A 20,002-nucleotide genomic window follows, 5' to 3' on the forward strand; every position below is an offset into this window, starting at 1 on the left:
CTTCCACCTGATCGATGTCGCGATCTTGCTCTAATCAATGCTCACTTAGAGTCCCTTCATGAAATTTTTTCAACTCACGCGCGTCCAATCGACGAAATTTTAATTGTTGGAGACTTCAATTTTCCCGGAATCAAATGGCAAGGAACTTCCGGTGGATTCTTTTTCGCTGATCCGACGCTTTCAACATTCCATGTTGGCATTACGACCTTGCTCGACGGTTATAGTGTGAACTTACTTCGCCAATCGAATCCTGTTGCCAACGAAAACGACCGAATGCTGGATCTATGCTTCTCGAGCAGAGCAGATGTTGCACCTATAATTAGTGCCTCACCGTTTCCTTTGGTCAAATCTGTTCGACATCACCCGCCACTTCATATTGTGCTCAACTCTAATCTTCCACCAGATGGCTACAACACGACCGACATCATCAGCTAAAATTTTAATAAAGCTGACTACACTAAAATGACCGACTTTCTAATACATATTGACTGGGAGGAAATTCTCGACAATGATGATGTCAACGCTGCTGTACAAACGTTCTCTAACGTCATGAGCTACGCGATTGACTTCTTTGTACCAAAACGATCCAAACGGCTGTCCCTGCATCCACCATGGCAGACCACCGTAGTGAGACAACTGAAAACGACTAAAAGAGCCGTCCTAAAACGGTATTCAAAACATGGCGGATACACACTGCGTAATCAATATGTCCAGATCAATCAATTATATAAGAAAACTGTCAAGCGTTGTCATGTCAGCTACTTGAAAAATGTACAACGGAAATTGAAATCCAATCCGAAGTCTTTTTGGAAACACGTGAACGAGCAAAGGAAGGAGTCTGAGTTACCTTCTATAATGAAGTTTGGAGAGTTTACTGGTTCGTGTAAGCGGGAAATCTGCCAGCTTTTTTCGGAAAAATTATCTCGTGTCTTTACAAACGAAACTTTAAGCCCGCAACAAATTACACTCGCCGCGCTCAACGTTCCAGAATCTAATAATTCTTTAAATCTCATTCATATTGACGAGGATTCGATTCGGACGGCAATCGCTTGCATGAAGTCGTCTACCTCCTCTGGCCCTGACGGTTTACCGGCAGTTATATTGAAAAATTGCTCGACTGGTGTAATTGCTCCCCTTTGTCGACTATTTCGGATGTCACTCTCTAAAGAAGTTTTTCCCAACTTATGGAAATCTTCTTTTATGTTCCCAGTGTATAAGAAAGGTGACAAAAAAGACGTGAACAATTACCGTGGCATCACATCGCTTAGTGCAGTTCCTAAACTGTTTGAAAAGGTTATTCTGGCACCGATTTTCAACCACTGCAAGCAATATATTGTTGACACTCAACATGGTTTTATGCCCAAGCGCTCCACAACCACCAACCTATTGTCATTCATGTGCTACGTGACTGATGGTATGTCAAAAGGCTTACAAACAGACGCTATTTACACCGATCTCTCTGCTGCCTTTGATATAATAAATCACAATATAACAATTGCTAAATTGGAAAGACTTGGATTCGGCTCTAGCATCCTTCGGTGGCTGCAGTCATATCTTGTAGATCGTCGTTTAGCAGTGAAAATCGGCGATCACGTTTCCAATGAGTTTATCGCTTCGTCCGGAATTCCGCAGGGTAGTCATCTCGGGCCTTTAATATTTTTACTGTATTTCAACGACGTCAACTTTACTCTAGAGGGCCCTCGTCTATCGTTTGCCGATGACGTTAAGATCTACTATTACATTCGAAGCCCAGAAGATGCAGGTTTTCTTCAACGACAGTTGTTGAGCTTCGCCGAGTGGTGTAAAGTAAACCGTATGAAATTGAATCCTGACAAATGCTCGACCATGACATTCTCGAAGAAGAAAGAGCCATTTCATTTTGATTACTTTCTGGAAGGATCCCCGATAGTCAGAACGACGTGTGTTAAAGACCTTGGTGTCTTTCTCGATGAGCAACTGACATTCAAGCAACACATCAGCTATATCGTTTCTAAAGCTTCTCGCAACCTAGGATTTGTTATGAGGATGGCTAAACATTTTACAGACGTGCACTGTTTAAAATCTCTGTTTTGCTCGCTTGTTCGTTCATCCTTGGAGTACTGTTCTGTCGTTTGGAACCCTCACTACATAAACGGAGCTCATAGAATCGAATCGATACAACGCAGATTCATTCGCTTCGCCCTACGGCGCTTACCGTGGAACAATCCTCACCAACTACCAAGCTACGAAAGTCGCGGGTTATTAATCGGTCTCGATACACTACAAGTTCGTCGAGATGTGGCACGTGCTTCACTGATAGCGGATGTTTTGACCGATAGGATTGACTGCCCTGCTTTGCTCCGCGAAATTAATATCAACGTCCGACCCCGGGCTCTTCGCAACAGTGCATTTCTTCGACTTCCTTTACGACGAACTAACTACGGTGCTAACAATGCTATTATTGTCTTGCAGAGATCATTCAACCGCGTTTCATCAGGATTTGACTTCAATCTATCACGCAGTAGGATACTTGGAAATTTTTTATATATTACTAGAAATTATCATTAGGACCATATTGTGTCTGTTGATTATACCTAAATAAATAAATAAAAAACACCTAGTGCGCGTTGATCCTCCGCATGCATTGTCCAGGACTCGTGCCCGTAGAGGATAACCGGTCTAATCAGCGTTTTGTAGATAGTTAACTTCGTATGACGGCGAATTTTGCTCGATCGAAGCGTCCTGCGCAGTCCAAAGTAAGCACGATTTCCTGACAATATGCGTCTCTGAATTTCTCTGCTGGTGTCATTATCGGCAGTCACCAGTGAGCCCAAGTACACGAACTCGTCGACCATTTCGATTTCATCACCACCAATCAGAACTCGTAATGAGTGGCTGACGTTATCTTCTCTCGAGCCCCTGCCTTTCATGTACTTTGTCTTTGGCACATTGATATCTAGTCCGATCCGCTTGGCCTCAGCTTTTAGTCCGATGTACGTATCTTACATCTTCTCAAAGTTGCGTGCTATAATGTCAATATCATCAGCGAAACTCCAAAGCAATGTTGAATAGCAGACACGAAAGGCCATCACCTTGCCGTAGCCCTCTGCAAGTTTCGAAGGGACTCGAGTTTATCCCCGATACTCAAACAACGCACATCACTCGATCCATCGTAGCCTTGACCAATCGTATCAGTTTGTCCGGGAATCCGTAGTCGTGCATGATTTTCCATAGCTGTTCTCGATCGATTTTCCATAGCTGGATTCGATCAACTTCGAGTAAAAAGCGTCACTTATACCATCATATTTCCGAAACCAAAAATGACAGCAAATACATATTCGAGCTTTATTCGAAACCAAGATATGTTTTTTTTTCAAGTAATTCTATTATTTTTTTATAAAGAAAGGCATAAGGTTCATTGAACAAAAACTAACCCATCCCAATTTTACATATTTGTAAAGTTATTCGATGTTAAATTGTAGCTTGCACTAGTAGCAGTAATCCACTTTCAAAACATTTTTCTTGCCTTCTGACCCCCTTTTTTAATTCAAGTTCGTTTTTATATTTTTGAATAAGCTGCTGATACGAGAAGTTCTGAGGCATCATTTTTTTCTTAGTTTCAAACATAGATCTCGCTACCAACAATCGTGTTTTGCGGTTTTATGCAAGAACAAGGCATTTTCCTTGCACCCAAATCTCACCGGAAGTACTATAAAATATAAGCGCACTCATACTGAGTCAAGACATTTGACATGAATCAGTTACTACAAAACTACAATATTCACGTACTTTTTCACACCAAATTCTACATGCTAGACAGGACTTGGACTTTCGAATACCTGCGAGTAGTTACAAAAACAACATAAAAAATAGACGTTCAATTATTATATTTACTCCTTTCTTCAGTGTACAGTGAATCTTTCAGGAAAAATCAAACACGAAGAGCTTCACTTCTTTGCGGGGGTCTTCTTGTTTTTCCTGACGCGCTTCTTCTTGCCTTCCTTCTTCGGAATCGGGTTTCGTCGCTTGGGCAGCGGTTTTGTACCCTTGATTGGCTTTCCGAACAGCATACCATTGTTGACGACTTCCTTCTTCAGTTTCTTGTACTGAGCGCTGACAATGCGGTTACGTTCGGCACGGGCCAGTCGCAGCTTGAAGCGGTCAAAATCCGTCAAGTTACAGCGCTGTTGGAGAAAAAGATTAACATTTAAATACGCTTAACCAATCATAGGCAAATCACACAAGATTCGCAATAGAACTCAGAATTTAGTGGCTTCATGTTTGAATCAGTCGGCCTTTCCTATCAATGAAATTATAATAAAAGGCTCATCACAAGAAGTGTTCATTCCCATTGCTTTTACGATAGCATTTGCTTACCTTGGCTTTAGCGACGGCACGTTCCTGCCATCTGGTACTAGAGAACTTCTCCTTTAGATTAAAAGCTTCCAGAGCCTTACGGACCACTTTAGATTTGGCGGTGTACGGAAACTTTACCCGGAACTTGGTCAGGTGGAGGTGATTAACTGGATACTGCTGTCGAGGAACACCGGTGGTCGGGCCATCAATAAGTACCTACAAGAAACAAGAATCATTAGTATTGCGTATTAAATGTACCTTGATGGGATTTTATCGCCGAATTGTATTCAGAACTGGAAGACATGGCTTCATATATGGTTCAGGCGGCCCTTCCTAATCTTCAAGTTTTCCTCGATGGGAGAACGTCATCACGAATATTGATAGGGGAGAAACCTAATTCATGAGTCGAACTTACCCGATTTTGATCAATCACATTGACGATAGCTACAAGGCGTCCCTTATATCTTCCACTGGCGCATTTGGCCACGCGGCCAGTCTCCACAAATCGCGTAAAGGTCTGAAATAAGAACCAAAACAAGCATTATTTTCGAGTTGAATTAATGAAAAAAAAATAATTAACTGGTCCGCTCATCAATTTCAGTAGAGCTAGCGTTTTGAAAAAGTGAAATCCGAAAATTTTCTTGGAACATCCAAATCAGTGAAAGCAGATAGCAACCCTAGAGCTATTTTGACGGATAAACATGCGGATACAATACGGACTGCTCAACTCCAAATCTTCGGCATTTCAAAATTAACACAAGTAATCTTTTAGTACTAACAAAATTCCATCTTCCTTTGACTGAAGATTCTCAATATCGACATGTTTTATGCCGGGAGCAATGAATTTTGGTTAATTTCAATATAAAACCGAGATGAGCGAACCACTAACAAAACCGAACCACATACCATTTTGGACCGGAAAGAAAGATGTTGACAGCAGACGTTGCCAACTTTGAACGTGAAAAATTATTCGATGACATCTGACAGTAGCTCAAAAGGCTTTTTGTTGGCGATTCAAGGGGTAAGAAAAAAACAACGGTACAAAATTTATTAACGTTAACGAAAAGAAAATTAAAACTACTGAATATGGTAGATGCTAAAATTCGAACAGTCAAGGTAACAAAGGTATTTTGGCTCACTTTAGGATTGATTTTAGTTTGGCCCACTTTGTAGAAATATACACCCAATGTTGTAATATCTTTGAAAAACTCTTCCGCAATAGATAGTTTATTGTGATTAGCTTCAAATTGATGCCACATGGGTTACTTAACATCTCAACATCCAGAGTAAGGATTGAAGTTGACTCAACCGGTTGTTTTTCAAAATCTTTTCTTGTCATGTAAACATACTGTTTCAAGATTAATATTGCCTGATACCAGACCCTGTCAGCTTGGAGCGAAATCAATCTTCAGTTCAGCAACGCCATCGCACGGCATCACATTCAACATATCATGTCAATTGTATGGGTGCGCAGTGCTGCTTCTCTCCACTTCTTCTATGTACGAGATTGGACGCGGACTCGCCTGAAGGCACCATGCTCACAAAAAATGATGTTGCAATGATTTGATCGGGAAATGTGAAAGCTGGATATCTTGTTAATGCGATGTCTTTGCCAGCGTTGAGCAGTTGCAAAAAGAAAAAAAAACAGAAAGGAAACAAATACTACCTTGGCAGCTTCTAATGTCTAAATAATGCTTTTCCAGATCTCGGTTAAACTTTTCTAATCCCATTCAAATCCAGCGAGATCCCTGCTAAACTTTTTTATTACAGGTTAAACTTGTTTGAGTTCAGACAAAGTTTAGAGTGCTTTTCCCTTGCATTTCTCTTAGTACTTATATTTTAAAAAAAATATCACTAAAAGATTCTGTGAAGAATCTTTTATTTAATTTTGAATAAAATAAGAAACTTTCTTTGGGTATAAACTAACATAAACTATTCTGGGTATAAAATAACATAGACGTTCTGGTTACGGTGACGGAAGAAGACGGACCGTCTGAATTGTGCATAAAGCATAGCCTGTTTGAAACAACGTGTGAAGTTCTAAGACAGACATGACATCGGGGGGGGCTGCTTTTGTTCCAAAATGGACCAGTTTCTGATTGGCTGATATTGATGTTGCTACCTGCACATTGTGAATAGAAAAAACTTTTGCAGGGTACGCAATAAATGATGCCAAGTATAAAGAAAATAAGAAAACAAGTTTATTAAAATGTATAATATTAGCTCACCAATGAAAATGAAAATTTTCGGAGAATGATTCACTTTTTTTCAATCTCATTGGTAATAAATGTATATAGTGGCAGCACAGTGTAATTAAAATAGACATCAAGCCGATTTTCTTTTTTAGTGAATTAAAGTGTAACCAAAAAAGATTTGTTAAATTAGTGTAAACTCGAAAGTGTGTTCAGTTTTACGAGAAGAATGAACTGTTGTGTTCCACACTGTGGTCGCACTAAGCATTTCTATCCAAACCTGACTTTTTGCGGTTTCCAAAAGATCCGGTAATACGCCAACAATGGATTCGATTTTGCGTTCAACATGAGATATTTCGTGTTTTGTCATCAAAACTAAATTAATTGTTTTTAAGCATTAATATATAATAAAGAAATGCATTCACCAAAACATTTTTCATGTTCATTTTAAATCAAAAACCTAAAATCTAAAAGTTTGAATGTAATATTTTTCCTATCATAGTAGCCGATACGTTGGTATTTATTCCACAGGGCGAAAATGACGAGAAGGATGATTCGGAAGGAAGAATAAGAAGCCAGTTGTCAGGTCTTGTCTTAGGTGAAGTTTAATAGCAACAAATTTCATACACTTTTCTGGTTCCGTGTGTTCCTGTTTTTTTTCTTTGGGCAAAACACCTTTTGCTTATACCCCGTTTGTTCTTTCACGGGTTTGCCACATGGGTTGTCGTTAATGAAAATTGACATTCGTTTGTAAGGGGTTTAACGATGAAGATTCGGGTTTTACTTCTTTTGAAATAATAGTCCTCAAATTGGTGTTCAGATGAATATGTTTTCTTTAAAGAGTTTAGTTTAAATTGTTCCTAATACGTGAATTTTAAAAAAAAGTTCTTGCTGCATATTTAATAAAATTTTTAGCTGTATATTATTTAACGCCACACTGTGATGTTGCTAGCGCACCCCTCGCTTCATTCTAACATCTGCCACGGTCATGATTCGGTCGGTTTCATGAATGATGCAAGCAACGATCAATCACCGTTTGTTCTTTGAATCAACTGGCTTGGCTTGGGAGGCGACGAAGTGTGCATCAAATAGTGCATTTTCTTGTAAAAGTTCCAGCAAATTGCATTTCCAGATAATATAGTTTAATAAAGCTTCTTCAGTACATAGTTGATTCATTAGACAGTGATAATAATATTATAAGTTAAAAGTTTGGTATTTGTGCAAACTAAATTTTTGTCTGGAGTGCTGACGAAAAAACAAAATGGCCAGTGAAAAGTTCGACCTGCGAAAAGTGCATCAAAGTTTTCAGCAATCTCTAGCGGAGGAGGATGATGTGTTTATCGACGGCTATTTGGAAGCATTTCGAGAACTTTACAAGTAATTTCATTGATTGCTCTGCCCCGTCAAGTTGGCAGTTTTAATGCAATCCGACCGAATGTCCTTGCAGATTTTTCGCCCTAATGGGAACGGTTTTTGGATTCGTCAGCAGCGACGTGAAAGAAAAAGTGGAAATTCTGCAAAAGCTTCGAATACAGAAGGAAAACGGCGACAAGTTTGAAAGCATTCGGAAAATGATGGAGTATGAGCGGTCTGCTAATCTATTGGATAAGAAAGATTACGTATCGGGTTGTCGGACACTTTTGAGACTTCATCGCGGTTTAGGTGAGCGAGGATTTCTTTTCTGCTTCACCCTGCTGGTGGACTAATGGACTTTGCTGCAGAGTTTGATTTGTAATCGTTGTTCGCTTATCGTATCGTACCGAAGCAAAAGTGTGATGGCTGCGTGAGATAGTAACAGCACAAGACGCTTCTTGATGTGAGTGTTCGAAAGTAAGATTGAATTACATAACGCAAATGTAATGAATGTGTGAAAAGAATGTCTGAAAAACTTTTCCTATACCCGAAGCTACTGTACCTTTACTACAGCACATGTGTGCTGCATGCTATGTTCAAAACATCTGTCCATATTAAACATGCTCAATCCATTCGTGTCTTAGTAGTACTCATACAATTATATAGAATAATTTTTTCTTCGTGATCACATGTTTTGACAATTTTAGTTAATATAATTTGTTTAAAAACTAATGTGGCATTGTTTCGTGCAGATTTCATCTATGTCTTCCTGAAGCGGTTGGGCGAACTCAGCGAGGGTGACGCCAAAACGAATGCCATCTGCCAGACGGCATACAATGAAACGCTGGCCCAGTATCACCCGTGGCTCATCCGGAAAGGTGCGGTCGTGGCGATGTACGCACTACCGACGCGTGATCAACTGCTGGAAAAGGTATGTCTGGATGCGAGTGTTGCTATTTCGCTTCTACCGGAGATGTTAGCCGTCGGTCGGCAGGTTTACGACCGGACCCAGGAACTGTACACACAGTTCGATATGCATGGGCTGCCGTAGAAGGTGCAGAGGCGGGAAAAAGCATCGTCGTTGGGACCATCGATTCCTGGGGTTTTGGGTTATATGTTTTCGTTAGGAATATTGTGATAGCAAAAGTATTTTTTGTCCGTTTTTTTAGATGAATTATTTAAACTTCAAGTTTATTAGGTAGCAAACCAAAAAGAAAAAGAAAAAAATGAATCATGGTTGCCATTGCTGGAAGCTCAATTGTTAAGTTTTTTTGTTTTAGTTTTCCTCTTGGCCCAATGTGATAAATAATTGAAAGTATTGCTCAAGCTGTAAATCAAGCGCTCATAACGACGATGTGCTACAATTTACAATCCTGGTGAGTAACATTGCACTAGATATAATTCATATAGCGTTATAAGGAGTTCGTAAAAGTGCCTTGAAAGCATAAAATTTGGATGAAAATCTAAGTTTCGTTTATTTCCTGATGGCTTTATGAGTTATTCGTATTATTTTTTTCACATCAACTCGGCTTGTATTTTTTCCGATACGCAACAGTGAAAATGAAATTCGATTGTTCTATAGTTGAACTATGGTATTTGTAACACAAAATACTGGCTCCAGCACGCTACCAGTATAATGTAAACGCTTGCCAGCTGCTGGTTGTTGCCAGCATGAAAATTTCTGAATGTTTTAAATTTCATGCTGGCAAGCGATGCTGGAGAAGAAATTCAAGATGGCGACGGAATGAAAATATTGTACTTTCGGTACGTATTTCATGTTTTTTTCTCAGTTAACAGAATTCGTTCGCGTGAAGTTGATCGATATAAAAAATGAGAATGCATACTAAATCGTTAATAGCTAAATGTTTTTATTATTGTCGTGACTTGATGGTTTATTTTGTCCTCCCATTGTTCCGAATACACTTTTCTTTAAATAAATTGAAATAATTTACTTCAAGCGAAAACTTGTTATATTTTTGTTGACCGCTCTTCTTCTAAACTGACTGATATTTTTTCATTAAGCAGTAACTAATAAAACCGTAGAAACACGATCTTCTCTCGTTATTATCGTTGTTAAGTTAATATGTAACTTCTTAACAGACTACTAGCTTTGACATAATAATTTATATTCATTTATCAATTCTCTACAATTATAACATTTTTTCGTATTATCATAAACATGATTAATACAAAAGAAGCAAATTGTATTACTTCGCAATACTTTGAACCTTTGCTTAACGTTCATATTTTTTAGCTTATGACGGTCCGGGGTTTTTTGGTTCCTTCGCAAACAAGGCAATTTGCTAACTTGTTTTTTTTTTTTTATGTTCTTCATCATCACACTTTTCTGTTGCTTCAGCAAGCAACATTCTGGCTAAGTCCTCTTGCGGTTTTATCCAGGTGTTGAAATCATCAAGTGTTAGAATTTGATGATTTTGATCTACAACTGTTTTCTCCAGCTTGTATCGTATCTAGTTTTGATTCAATGTTGGCGCTCAAGTTTAGCTGCCAATTCTTTTATCAATCATTTGAATTTTGTCATTTAAATGCTCATTATGACACAGCATTTTCATATTCGTTACCAGGCTGTCTAGTGCCGTGATGAAATCAATTATTGATTTATTAGGTGATTCGATCCTTGGATTTCGAAACGCAGTTAAGTTTTTCATGATCGCACCTACATTGCGCTGATCGATTAGAAGAATAACTGATTTCAATGCTTCTCCTTTTAAGTATTTTTGAAGCCTATTGAGATCCTTTAGGTCGGAAAATTTTTCCGCATTCGTGGTTTCGAGGTAAATACTTTTGGAACGTGACCACACTTTGCGTGAACCGTCAAAATATGGCAAGTCCATTTATGACTACCTTACAAGGAATTTTGATATTCCTTGCTCCGGTTCGTACACTCAGAAAAATAAAATGGTAAGAGCTACCATATGGGAGGTTAGTTCAACCATACGAGTATAGTGGTTTTCAGCACACAATAAAATCAGATGATGTTAACAATATGCAAACTCACTTTTACTATGAATGGTTTTGGCTCTAGAATAGTAATATTGAACTGTATATCATAGGAATAACTACTACAATTGAAATGTTTAGCATAACCATGATAGTATCTTATTTTTACATAGTACTTATTATTTTAACTAGTGCCATGGTATTTTTTACATTTCACTTCTGGATTTTTCGAAACACGGAAGTATGGTTAATTTGACAATGGTGAAGACCATTCGAACATGCGAAAAGGTTGAAAAGTTATATTTATAGTATATATAGGATTTCTTCAGCCTTCAGTATTTATAGTATTTCTCCAGCCAATTTTTTCAGCAAAAACGAAACGTTACTTCCAACTATTCTATGACGATAAATTTACCTCCACTTGTTAGCGCTAGAGCTTGTTTTTGATCGCTTGTAGGCATTCAAAATCACCAGCTCGTTGCTCTCTTTAACGTTTTAATGTTTCCTTTTTATTTCTGTTATGAAATCGATCATATAATACACCAGAAGGGTTTTTTACCAGCGAATTTCTTGGGGAATAATACAGTTCCTATAAAAGTGTAGAAAAAACGTTAAATATGACATCGGCCGCTGTAATGAAGCAGACGCATTGATTGACAATTTGTATAGTTGCACTGAGGAAATACATAGTCGGTAGAAAAACACCATACGACGATGATCTTTCTACATATATTGTGGCTGACAGTTTCACCAGCGTGCCTAGAATTAACTTCCATTTTAGTGTAAACTGTTTAAAGTTTTAATTATCATTAAGATTAAGATTGCTTTATTTCTATCAGTTCCTTAACTTATATATCCTATGCTCTCCTAGCCTAGCTAATTAGTTTTTACAATTGGGATTACTGAGAATCTGGGAGGAGGAGCTAGAACGCGCAGTGTAAATCGGGTTTAACCAATGGGATATTTTAGTTGCCTTCATGTAGGTAATGTATTTATTTCATGTAGGTTTCTAGGTTTTCGTGGAATGGTGCTTTTACGGGATTTTGTCAAGTGCGTGTGTTCTGGTGAACAGGGTAGACATAAATTCTGTACCTCTATCTGTCAGAATTTGCTTGGGTACACCATAATTCAATATGACATTCTCAACAAATGTCTGTAAGCACTCCGCAATTAATTTCTTTAATGCGTTGTATCGAGTTACTAAATAAGTTTGATTGCTAATTGATTGCGCGTTAACACTGATCAATTTAGTTTTATTTTGTAAATAGAGCAATTTTTCTCTTTTTATTTGTCTTGTTTCTAGCCTGAATTGACTCCTCACTTGCAGGCTTTTATAGAATTTGTCGACCTCCTGTTCAATTTTTTGGAATTGGAAATTGTCCATTCCATTCTATGTGATATGTTGTTATCAAACTTATTGTTGTTGCATTATATTCATTTAGTAAAAATAAAAAAATGAAAAGAATTTTTCAATCAGTTTAGTGCAACTTTTTTTTGAATTTTATTCAATGTAATCTTTTTCAAGAATTAAGATTTCATTTCTCCATTTTTAATCAATATATATATATATATACTTATGTTCTTTATTTCATAGGAAGGTTTTTAAAAAAATGTTTTACACTGATTTCTTTGTTAAGACTAACACCGAACTGGTTCACTTCTTAAATCGAACTGACTAACTTGTCCTGCCTGAATGTTCGTTAGACCTGACTACCTAGCCCTAAACTATTGATTCAGCGGTTATCCTGTCCGAACATGTCGAATCGTCGATGCGGCGTGGTGGTTTCGGCTGATGCAATTACTAATGGTTCCTGGCTAATGCAACCACGGTGGCCGGATGTCTGCTGCGATGTCAGCGGTTCAATAATTGGTAACAGGGTGGTTGACATCTCTACGCGTTGGATACACGTACTGGCGTCTTACTGCTGGCGCGTACTTTGCTGAGGTCTGTGCGTACGGGCCAAGTGCTATTCGGGTTCGTCCATAACTTCCCCCTTCTTAGATTGAACCGTCTCGGTTCAATCCTGATTGTGAGCTGTCTGCAACTTTGTCTATTGGAATTCGAATGATTAGTTTCAGCTTAAGTTTGCAGACTTCTCTTATGATGAGTGTAACGAAGGTTATGACGAGACATGTGATTAAAACTATGGCTCCAATGTTGAATACTCTGGTCCTTTTTGTAATGGTTTCTAGATGCTCTAGCTTATGACGGTTATGTACGTGTAACAGTTCCAAATTGGTGATGGGCTCAGATATTAATTCTGATTCATTTACGTTCACTAAATGGAGTAAAAGGATAGTGGGTTTGGTTTTTCCTTTGAAAATCTTGTTGTTGAACTGCGTTCCATTGAGTTTTATGGAGCAATTTTCGAATGACACAAGGTATGTTCCTGTCAGATTTCTTGATCCAAAACCACAACTGTTCTGCATAAGTGTTGGTTCAATGGAGTTTTTTATCAGTACTCCAAGGTTTTCGATTGATTTGAACTTCGAGAGCGTTGATGGCTTTGTAAAAGTACAAGTACCAGGATTTCCTCGTAATATTGGATGGAGACATTTGTCGTTGGATATGTTGAAGAGATTTTGTATGTCACAAATACTGTTTTTCTCAATGTTATTGCATGGATGTTCTACCAGATACGATTCGTTGTTGCCAACAATAGCGTTGGTAGCGTTTATTGCGATGATTTTGCCGTTTATGGGAATGGTTTCTATATGAAGTTGTACATATTCTCCTCGTCTAAGCTTGGGAATTTTGATGAGGACTATTATGTCTGAATCGTTATGAAAAGCTACGGGTTCCAGAAACTCATAAGTTTGATCGTAGCTTTCAATTGATATGCCTTTTGATTCCAACAGTTGCGTTGTAAATTCCAGTTCTGGAGGTTGTAAGAACGTTTTTGATATTATACCAAGTTTCGATAGTTGTATTGATTCGAAGATTGGCATCAGCTGGTGGTGGATCATATCGATGTTGAAGATGATGCTGTGTACGTGTAGAATGTGTTTCCAGTCGATTGGCTTGTCTAAACTCAACCTAGCTTGTTTTATGATGCTATCAATTTCTATAGATTGTCTTTAAGCTTCTTTTGTTAAATTGTTAATCCTGCTTCCAAATAACTTTTACTGTGACCTGTTCATTGTTTTCTGTAATTAAAGCATTGTTTGAATATTTCAAAGATTCCAATTGATTTTCAATTTTGAGTAAATCTTCATTATCAAGGTTTCCCGTTATCATTTTTATAGTAGATCCAAGAAAATTGAGAGATCTTTTTGCTTTCCTTCGTTTTATAGTTAGATTTTCTAGTACAAAATAAGCTTGGCTATGTTTTTGTTTTAAAATGTTGACTATTTCGATAATATTTGAATTTTCTTCTAGTTTGTTGATAATTGTTTTATATTGTTTTAAGATAATTCTAAATGGATACAGATTGAATTTGAGAATTAGCATGTGGGAACCTTCTTTTAAAAAAACGGGTTTGGTTTTGAAAGCAACATTGCCTGGATAGTTCGATTATTTCTATGTCAGAAGGACTGATGAAATCACACCACAGAAGTATGATGCAACAATAAATTATAGTAACTCTGGGTGTCATCTTCCAGGGTTCCTCGTTCTTGAAGGATTCAAATTCACCGCTCTAGTTGCGATCCTCCAATTGATTGACGCGAATCGCCTACGGGGTGAGGGATGGCTTGCGATGCTTCTCGATGAAACTTCTCCGCCGGTCAGTCAACGTTGCGGGTTGAACACTAGTTTGTTAGTTAGACTTAATAGTAAACTTTCACTTCACCAGTTAGAGTCTCTTCACTAAGTCGTAGAACGAGCCGTACGACTGCGCCACTTATGTAATTTGTTGCATGAATATATTTTAAAAAACGTAGCACTTTAATTTACATGAGGTTTTTCACGACTGAACTGTTTCACTTCTCAAATCGAACTGACTATCTTGTCCTGCCTGAATGTTCGTTAGACCTGACTACCTAGCCCTAAACTATTGATTCAGCGGTTATCCTGTCCGAACATGTCGAATCGTCGATACGACGTGGTGGTTTCGGCTGATGCAATTACTAATGGTTCCTGGCTGATGCAACCACGGTGGCCGGATTTCTGCTGCGATGTTAGCGGTTCAATAATTGGTAACAGGGTGGTTGACATCTCTACGCGTTGGATACACTGGCGTCTTACTGCTGGCGCGTACTTTGCTGAGGTCTGTGCGTACGGGCCATATGCTATTCGGGTTCGTCCATAACTATAGATCTGCATTAATATTTCTCAAATCCTGGGCGTCTAAATTTCCGGTGATTAGTTTGATTGTGCTTCCTAACACTTCTATTGATCTTTTTACCTTTCTATTTCTTGGGAGAAGGCTCATGAAGGTATCATTTATCATTGAAAGCTTTAATTCGATTAAATTTGAAAAATCTCCTGTTTTATTGTCGATTCGATTCAACACATTTTTAATTGTAGTAATTGAATTCTGGAACTGATTTAATTCTATAATGTGCAAAACCTTATCATAGCCTAAACTAATTCTTCCTTCTCCAACTTTCATAATTAACGCACCCGGATTATTCGAAATGTCATGTATTCGAATGAATTGAGGATAGGAAAAGGGAATGAGAGAAATGAGTGCGATGATCCGAAAGTCCATCCTGAAAGAAGGACAAATATTAATTTCAAAGTCTTTTTATGTTTTCTTTGTGAATTTCCCGGCTGGACCTATCGAGGATCGTTCTTTGTTTGTGCTCCATAGCTTCAGTCGGTGAAAATCTTTCTTTAGTTTTCTTTTTGATTCCTTGAATCCTTTTGAAAACTATTTCTTCGTCTGTTATGTGAGGTGCTTCTTCTCTTCCTTTATTGTGGAAGGATAAATTTTTTGATCGTGTCTTATCGTTTGCCAAAATTACCTCATCATAGAAGTTGTCTCTTTCTTCTATCATTTTCTGAATGTCTAGAGGCCGTTCGTGTTCGTCCTTTAGCCCAAAGAAAATCTCTCTCGGTTTAAAGCCGGTTGCTGAATGAATGGTGTTGTTGTACTAAGTACAAGCAATTAAGAAAATTTCTTTGTGCGTAAGGTCATTGTACTGGGGCTTTATACATAGAAAGATTTCTGCAATTGTTCAATGAAATCTTTCGACCAAACCATTGCTTTCACTGTGATTAGCTGGCACGAAATGCATCTGTACATTCAAATTATTAACCATACCTCTTATGTCGGCTGATCGAAATGCAGGTTCGTTATCACTTACGATAAGCTCCGGTGTACCATAGGTTGAGAAAAGTTTCAGCAGGCCTCTTCTAACATCGACTATATTCCTGGATTTTATTGAGATCAATACTCCGAATCTAGAGAACTTATCTAGGTTAGGTTGCGATATTCTCTCGCTGATAACTAGGTGGGTCCGGTGCAGCTTCCTCTGGATCTCTTCACTAATCACCGATGTACATTCGGGGATGGCTCTTCATGCCGAAAGAAATCACTTCAAAAAACCGCACTACAATCCGAACGACTGCGCCATTTAAAATACCTACCCTCGCAAAGGGGTTTTTAAAAAGAGAGAACACTTTTCACTTCTAAGGTTAAACTGAAACTAAACTTTATTTTCGTTCTAACTTTACTCTAAGCCTAACCTAGCTAGCTGCCGATCGTGAGAACCCTGTCGATTTGCTATTCCCTAGCGCCGGTAACGCGATACAAGATTTGTTTACCGTGTACGTGACTGATGCTGGGGCGGCGATTGTTGTTGATGCTGCGGTCTTCATTCTGTGGGAATCTCGATCGTCTGCTATTGGTGACGTTCTTGGGAAACGCTGGCTGTTAACTTATATATATATATATATATATATATATATATATATATATATATATATATATATATATATATATATATATATATATATATATATATATATATATATATATATATATATATATATATATATATATATATATATATATATATATATATATATATATATATATATATATATATATATATATACATATATTTTATTGCAATTTTATCAGTCCTTTCAGTAGCAGATACCCTATTGCTATTCCTACTAATGCGCAGAGCGCGATGCCCTCCGTTTCCCTCGACGGGGAGGCTATCGTGTTATTGATGGTTTCGTCTGACGAAAACCAACCCATAATCTCTATCCTCTAATTGTTATTATCTCCTGTAGTGAATATTTGCCTAACTTCTTTGTGTCCCTATTTCTTAGCTTAAACACAGTACCTTTAGTTTACTTCCATTTCCATCTGTCGTCCTCTCGTCGTAGATATTCATGTGTGAGCGTTGTCGTTGCGCGGACTTAGAAAAAAAATTTTTTGACACTGTTCTGGTTTCGGTTTACCAGGGAACCTGCATTTGAGCCTTTTTTTGACACTATTCTGGTTTCGGTTTACCAGGGAACCTCCATTTGAGCCTTTTCTTTTTTTTTTTGACACTATTCTGGTTTCGGTTTACCAGGGAACCTCCATTTGAGCCTTGAATATTCATATTACATGGTCTGAAATGTGTGAGGAGATTTAGTGTTGAATATTCATATTACATGGTCTGAAATGTGTGAGGAGATTTAGCGTTAAATGCTCATATTACAGAGTCACTTCACTAATTGTTAGGCAGAATTTACTTTTTCGTTTCGGCTAGCATCACGGTCGCCTTGTAAACTGTTTAAAGTTGTGATTAGGATTGCTTTATTTCTATCATTTCGTTAACTTATGTAGCCTAAGCTCTCCTAGTCTAGCTAATTAGTTTTTACAATTGGGATTACTGAGAATCTGGGAGGAGATTTAGTGTTAAAGGCTCATATTACATGACTTTCTTCTTACGTTTTGTGGATTGTGACAGTGCTCGCTTCGATGGGGTTTGTGAAGGCGGGAACGCCTCCACAACTACTGACGAAGATCGGGATTTCTTCTGCTTATTGATGATTGCTGGTGCTGTTGTTGGTGAACTCGCTGTTGCTGTTACTACTGGAGGCAACCCTTTACTTATTATGTCTTCTAAAATAGAACTTAAACTTTTCATATAATTATATTGACGAAATGTTATGTAAATATGTAGCTTCGTAAATATCGGCGCTCGTTTGGATTTTGTAATTTATTAATAATCGGGACATATGTGTTACAGGTAGAATAATTTTGCCATTTCGTCCTGTTTTAATTATACCATCGTCATCTAAAATGGCTCTAGATTAGCCACAGAACTATTAGGGTCTACTGATTCTTGATTCTTTAAACTAGCTAACTCTTGTTCAAATGCTCTTTCTTGAGCTAATCGAAATATGAGCTCCTTAGCCCTATGCTCATCAACTATCGATGGGATATTTTTATTATATGGTTGTCTATCTATCTTCGCTTTCAAAGTATCGACGAATTGCACGACTATTATTGCGGCTCCTTTCACGGCCTGCCAAGCAGTGGCATATAAAAACAAGGAAGGTTTCTTTTTGTTCTGTTCAAGAGTATCGCAACTTTCACGTACATCCAGTAGTGCGATTTTTACTGCGGGTCGATTAAATATAGTTTTTACTTACGTTCGCAGTTTTTACTGTTGCGGACCTTACTTGTCCGTCTTTGGCCATTTGCACATTCTCAATAATGCCTTTCAGCCACTGTCCTCTGCCGGTAAGAGAACTATCTTCAGTTATAACGACAATGTCGCCAACCTGAATGGGCTTAACCTTGCCCTGCCATTTCCGCCTTTCTATTAAGGTCGGTAAATATTCATTGCGCCAACGTCTCCACAAGTGGAGCTGGCTATTTGCGATAGCTTTTACATTAGTTCGTGACAGATCTACCAGATCAGTAATGTAAGCTTCTTCTGGTTCGCTAATCCTCCCTGTTAGTAACTGATTGGGAGTTATAAAGTGAGAATCCGCATTATCTAAGGATATCTCTGTTAAAGGTCGATCATTGATCATGTCTGCGGCCTTTTACAAGCATGACCTTAGAGTCTCAACTCGAGGCCTGTTGACTCTAAAAGCTTTTAACATCTCCTTCAAAGATAGCTTAATGATTCGTATTAAACGCTCCCATGCTCCTCCAAAAAGTGGATTCAATTTCCACGAAAATTCCAGTAGCACTCCCCGTTTTTGCATTTCATTATTTAATTCTTTCAAAACTCTCCTGAGTTCTTTATTCGCACCAACAAAATTGGTACCATTATCACTACAAATTTGTCTTGCATGTTTCAAAGCCATAAAATTACTTAGACAACGTAAAAAGGAACAACCCTTCGGATAGTTCTATGTGAACTGCTCTTGACTTCATGCAAGTAAATATGACGCCCCAGCGCTTATGTACTTGTCTTCCAACCGCAACTTCTATAGGACCGAAATAATCGACACCGGTCTCTACAAACGCACGGAAAACTCCACCAATTCGACAATCTGATGAAGGAGCCATTTGAGGTGGTTCTGGTTTGGATGCGTCATTGCGACATTTTTGACACGCTAATTTGACGTTGCGCAAAACTGACCTTCCATTGGGAATCCAATATTTCTCCCATAACGTAGAAAATACTACATTATCATTATGATTTTAGTGAATACAGTTTAGTTTTAATAGAGCTTCTTTAAGTACCATAAGGATTTAATTTTCCAACTTAAATCCAAAGGACAAAACTTCAGTATTCTCAAGGTTTCTCCAATTAGTAAAGTACGAATTTTTTTCACAGTTAAACTTCAGGCAAAAAGAATACTTGCGTCTGCCAGCAGCTTTCAACTAGTAATGCAGTTTCGAACTGCCTATATTTTCTTTTTCTAATTCTGACCGCACAGTCGTGCGTTACGAAAATTCCATGATGATACACTGAGGGTGTACACATCAATGATGAAGGTTTTCCTCGTGATAATGTTTGACTATTAAAAAGGTTATCCGATGCTTCGGTCAAATAATAGGGGTCCTAGTGCTTAAAGGAATACTATTTGAGTTAGCGAGCCGACCCCGCGCCCTCAACAGGCCATCTTTATCCAAAAATACATGACATTTATTCAATTGGTTATCAGATCTCTTAACTCTTCTATTTGTCGGCTATAGACGTCACAAAGCGCCTTTTTTATTGCGTAATAATCCGCGTTCATTCTATATTATAGTCGTTGACATAGTCAAACGGTTTACTCAAGTTATGAAAACGTACCTTATTCAAGTGTA

General features: G+C 38.0%; 3 protein-coding genes across 3 annotated transcripts; 1 reads left to right on the forward strand and 2 right to left on the reverse strand.

Moving 5' to 3' along the window:
* Positions 1–3,849: 3,849 nt before the first annotated feature.
* Positions 3,850–4,876, reverse strand: LOC131437758 (large ribosomal subunit protein eL14; the record flags this gene model as incomplete). Its single annotated transcript, XM_058607315.1, has 3 exons — positions 3,850–4,163; positions 4,357–4,551; positions 4,751–4,876. Coding segments are annotated over 3 exons (558 nt in total), but the record flags the coding sequence as incomplete, so codon positions are not given.
* A 2,648-nt stretch (positions 4,877–7,524) lies between these two features.
* On the forward strand, positions 7,525–13,021 carry LOC131436468 (ceramide-1-phosphate transfer protein). The gene is made up of 3 exons (XM_058605197.1): positions 7,525–7,904; positions 7,975–8,189; positions 8,633–13,021. Exons 1-3 carry the CDS (start codon positions 7,789–7,791, stop codon positions 8,929–8,931), a joined length of 630 nt encoding a protein of 209 aa, XP_058461180.1. The 5' UTR covers positions 7,525–7,788; the 3' UTR covers positions 8,932–13,021.
* On the reverse strand, positions 12,840–15,754 carry LOC131434323 (uncharacterized). The gene is made up of 5 exons (XM_058600990.1): positions 15,750–15,754; positions 15,327–15,494; positions 15,041–15,051; positions 13,952–14,342; positions 12,840–13,827 (listed from the first exon to the last, which is right to left on the reverse strand). Exons 1-5 carry the CDS (start codon positions 15,752–15,754, stop codon positions 12,840–12,842), a joined length of 1,563 nt encoding a protein of 520 aa, XP_058456973.1.
* Positions 15,755–20,002: the final 4,248 nt, after the last annotated feature.

This window comes from Malaya genurostris, chromosome 3, assembly GCF_030247185.1.
Source record: "Malaya genurostris strain Urasoe2022 chromosome 3, Malgen_1.1, whole genome shotgun sequence".
In the NCBI taxonomy this organism is placed as follows: Eukaryota; Metazoa; Arthropoda; class Insecta; order Diptera; family Culicidae; genus Malaya; species Malaya genurostris.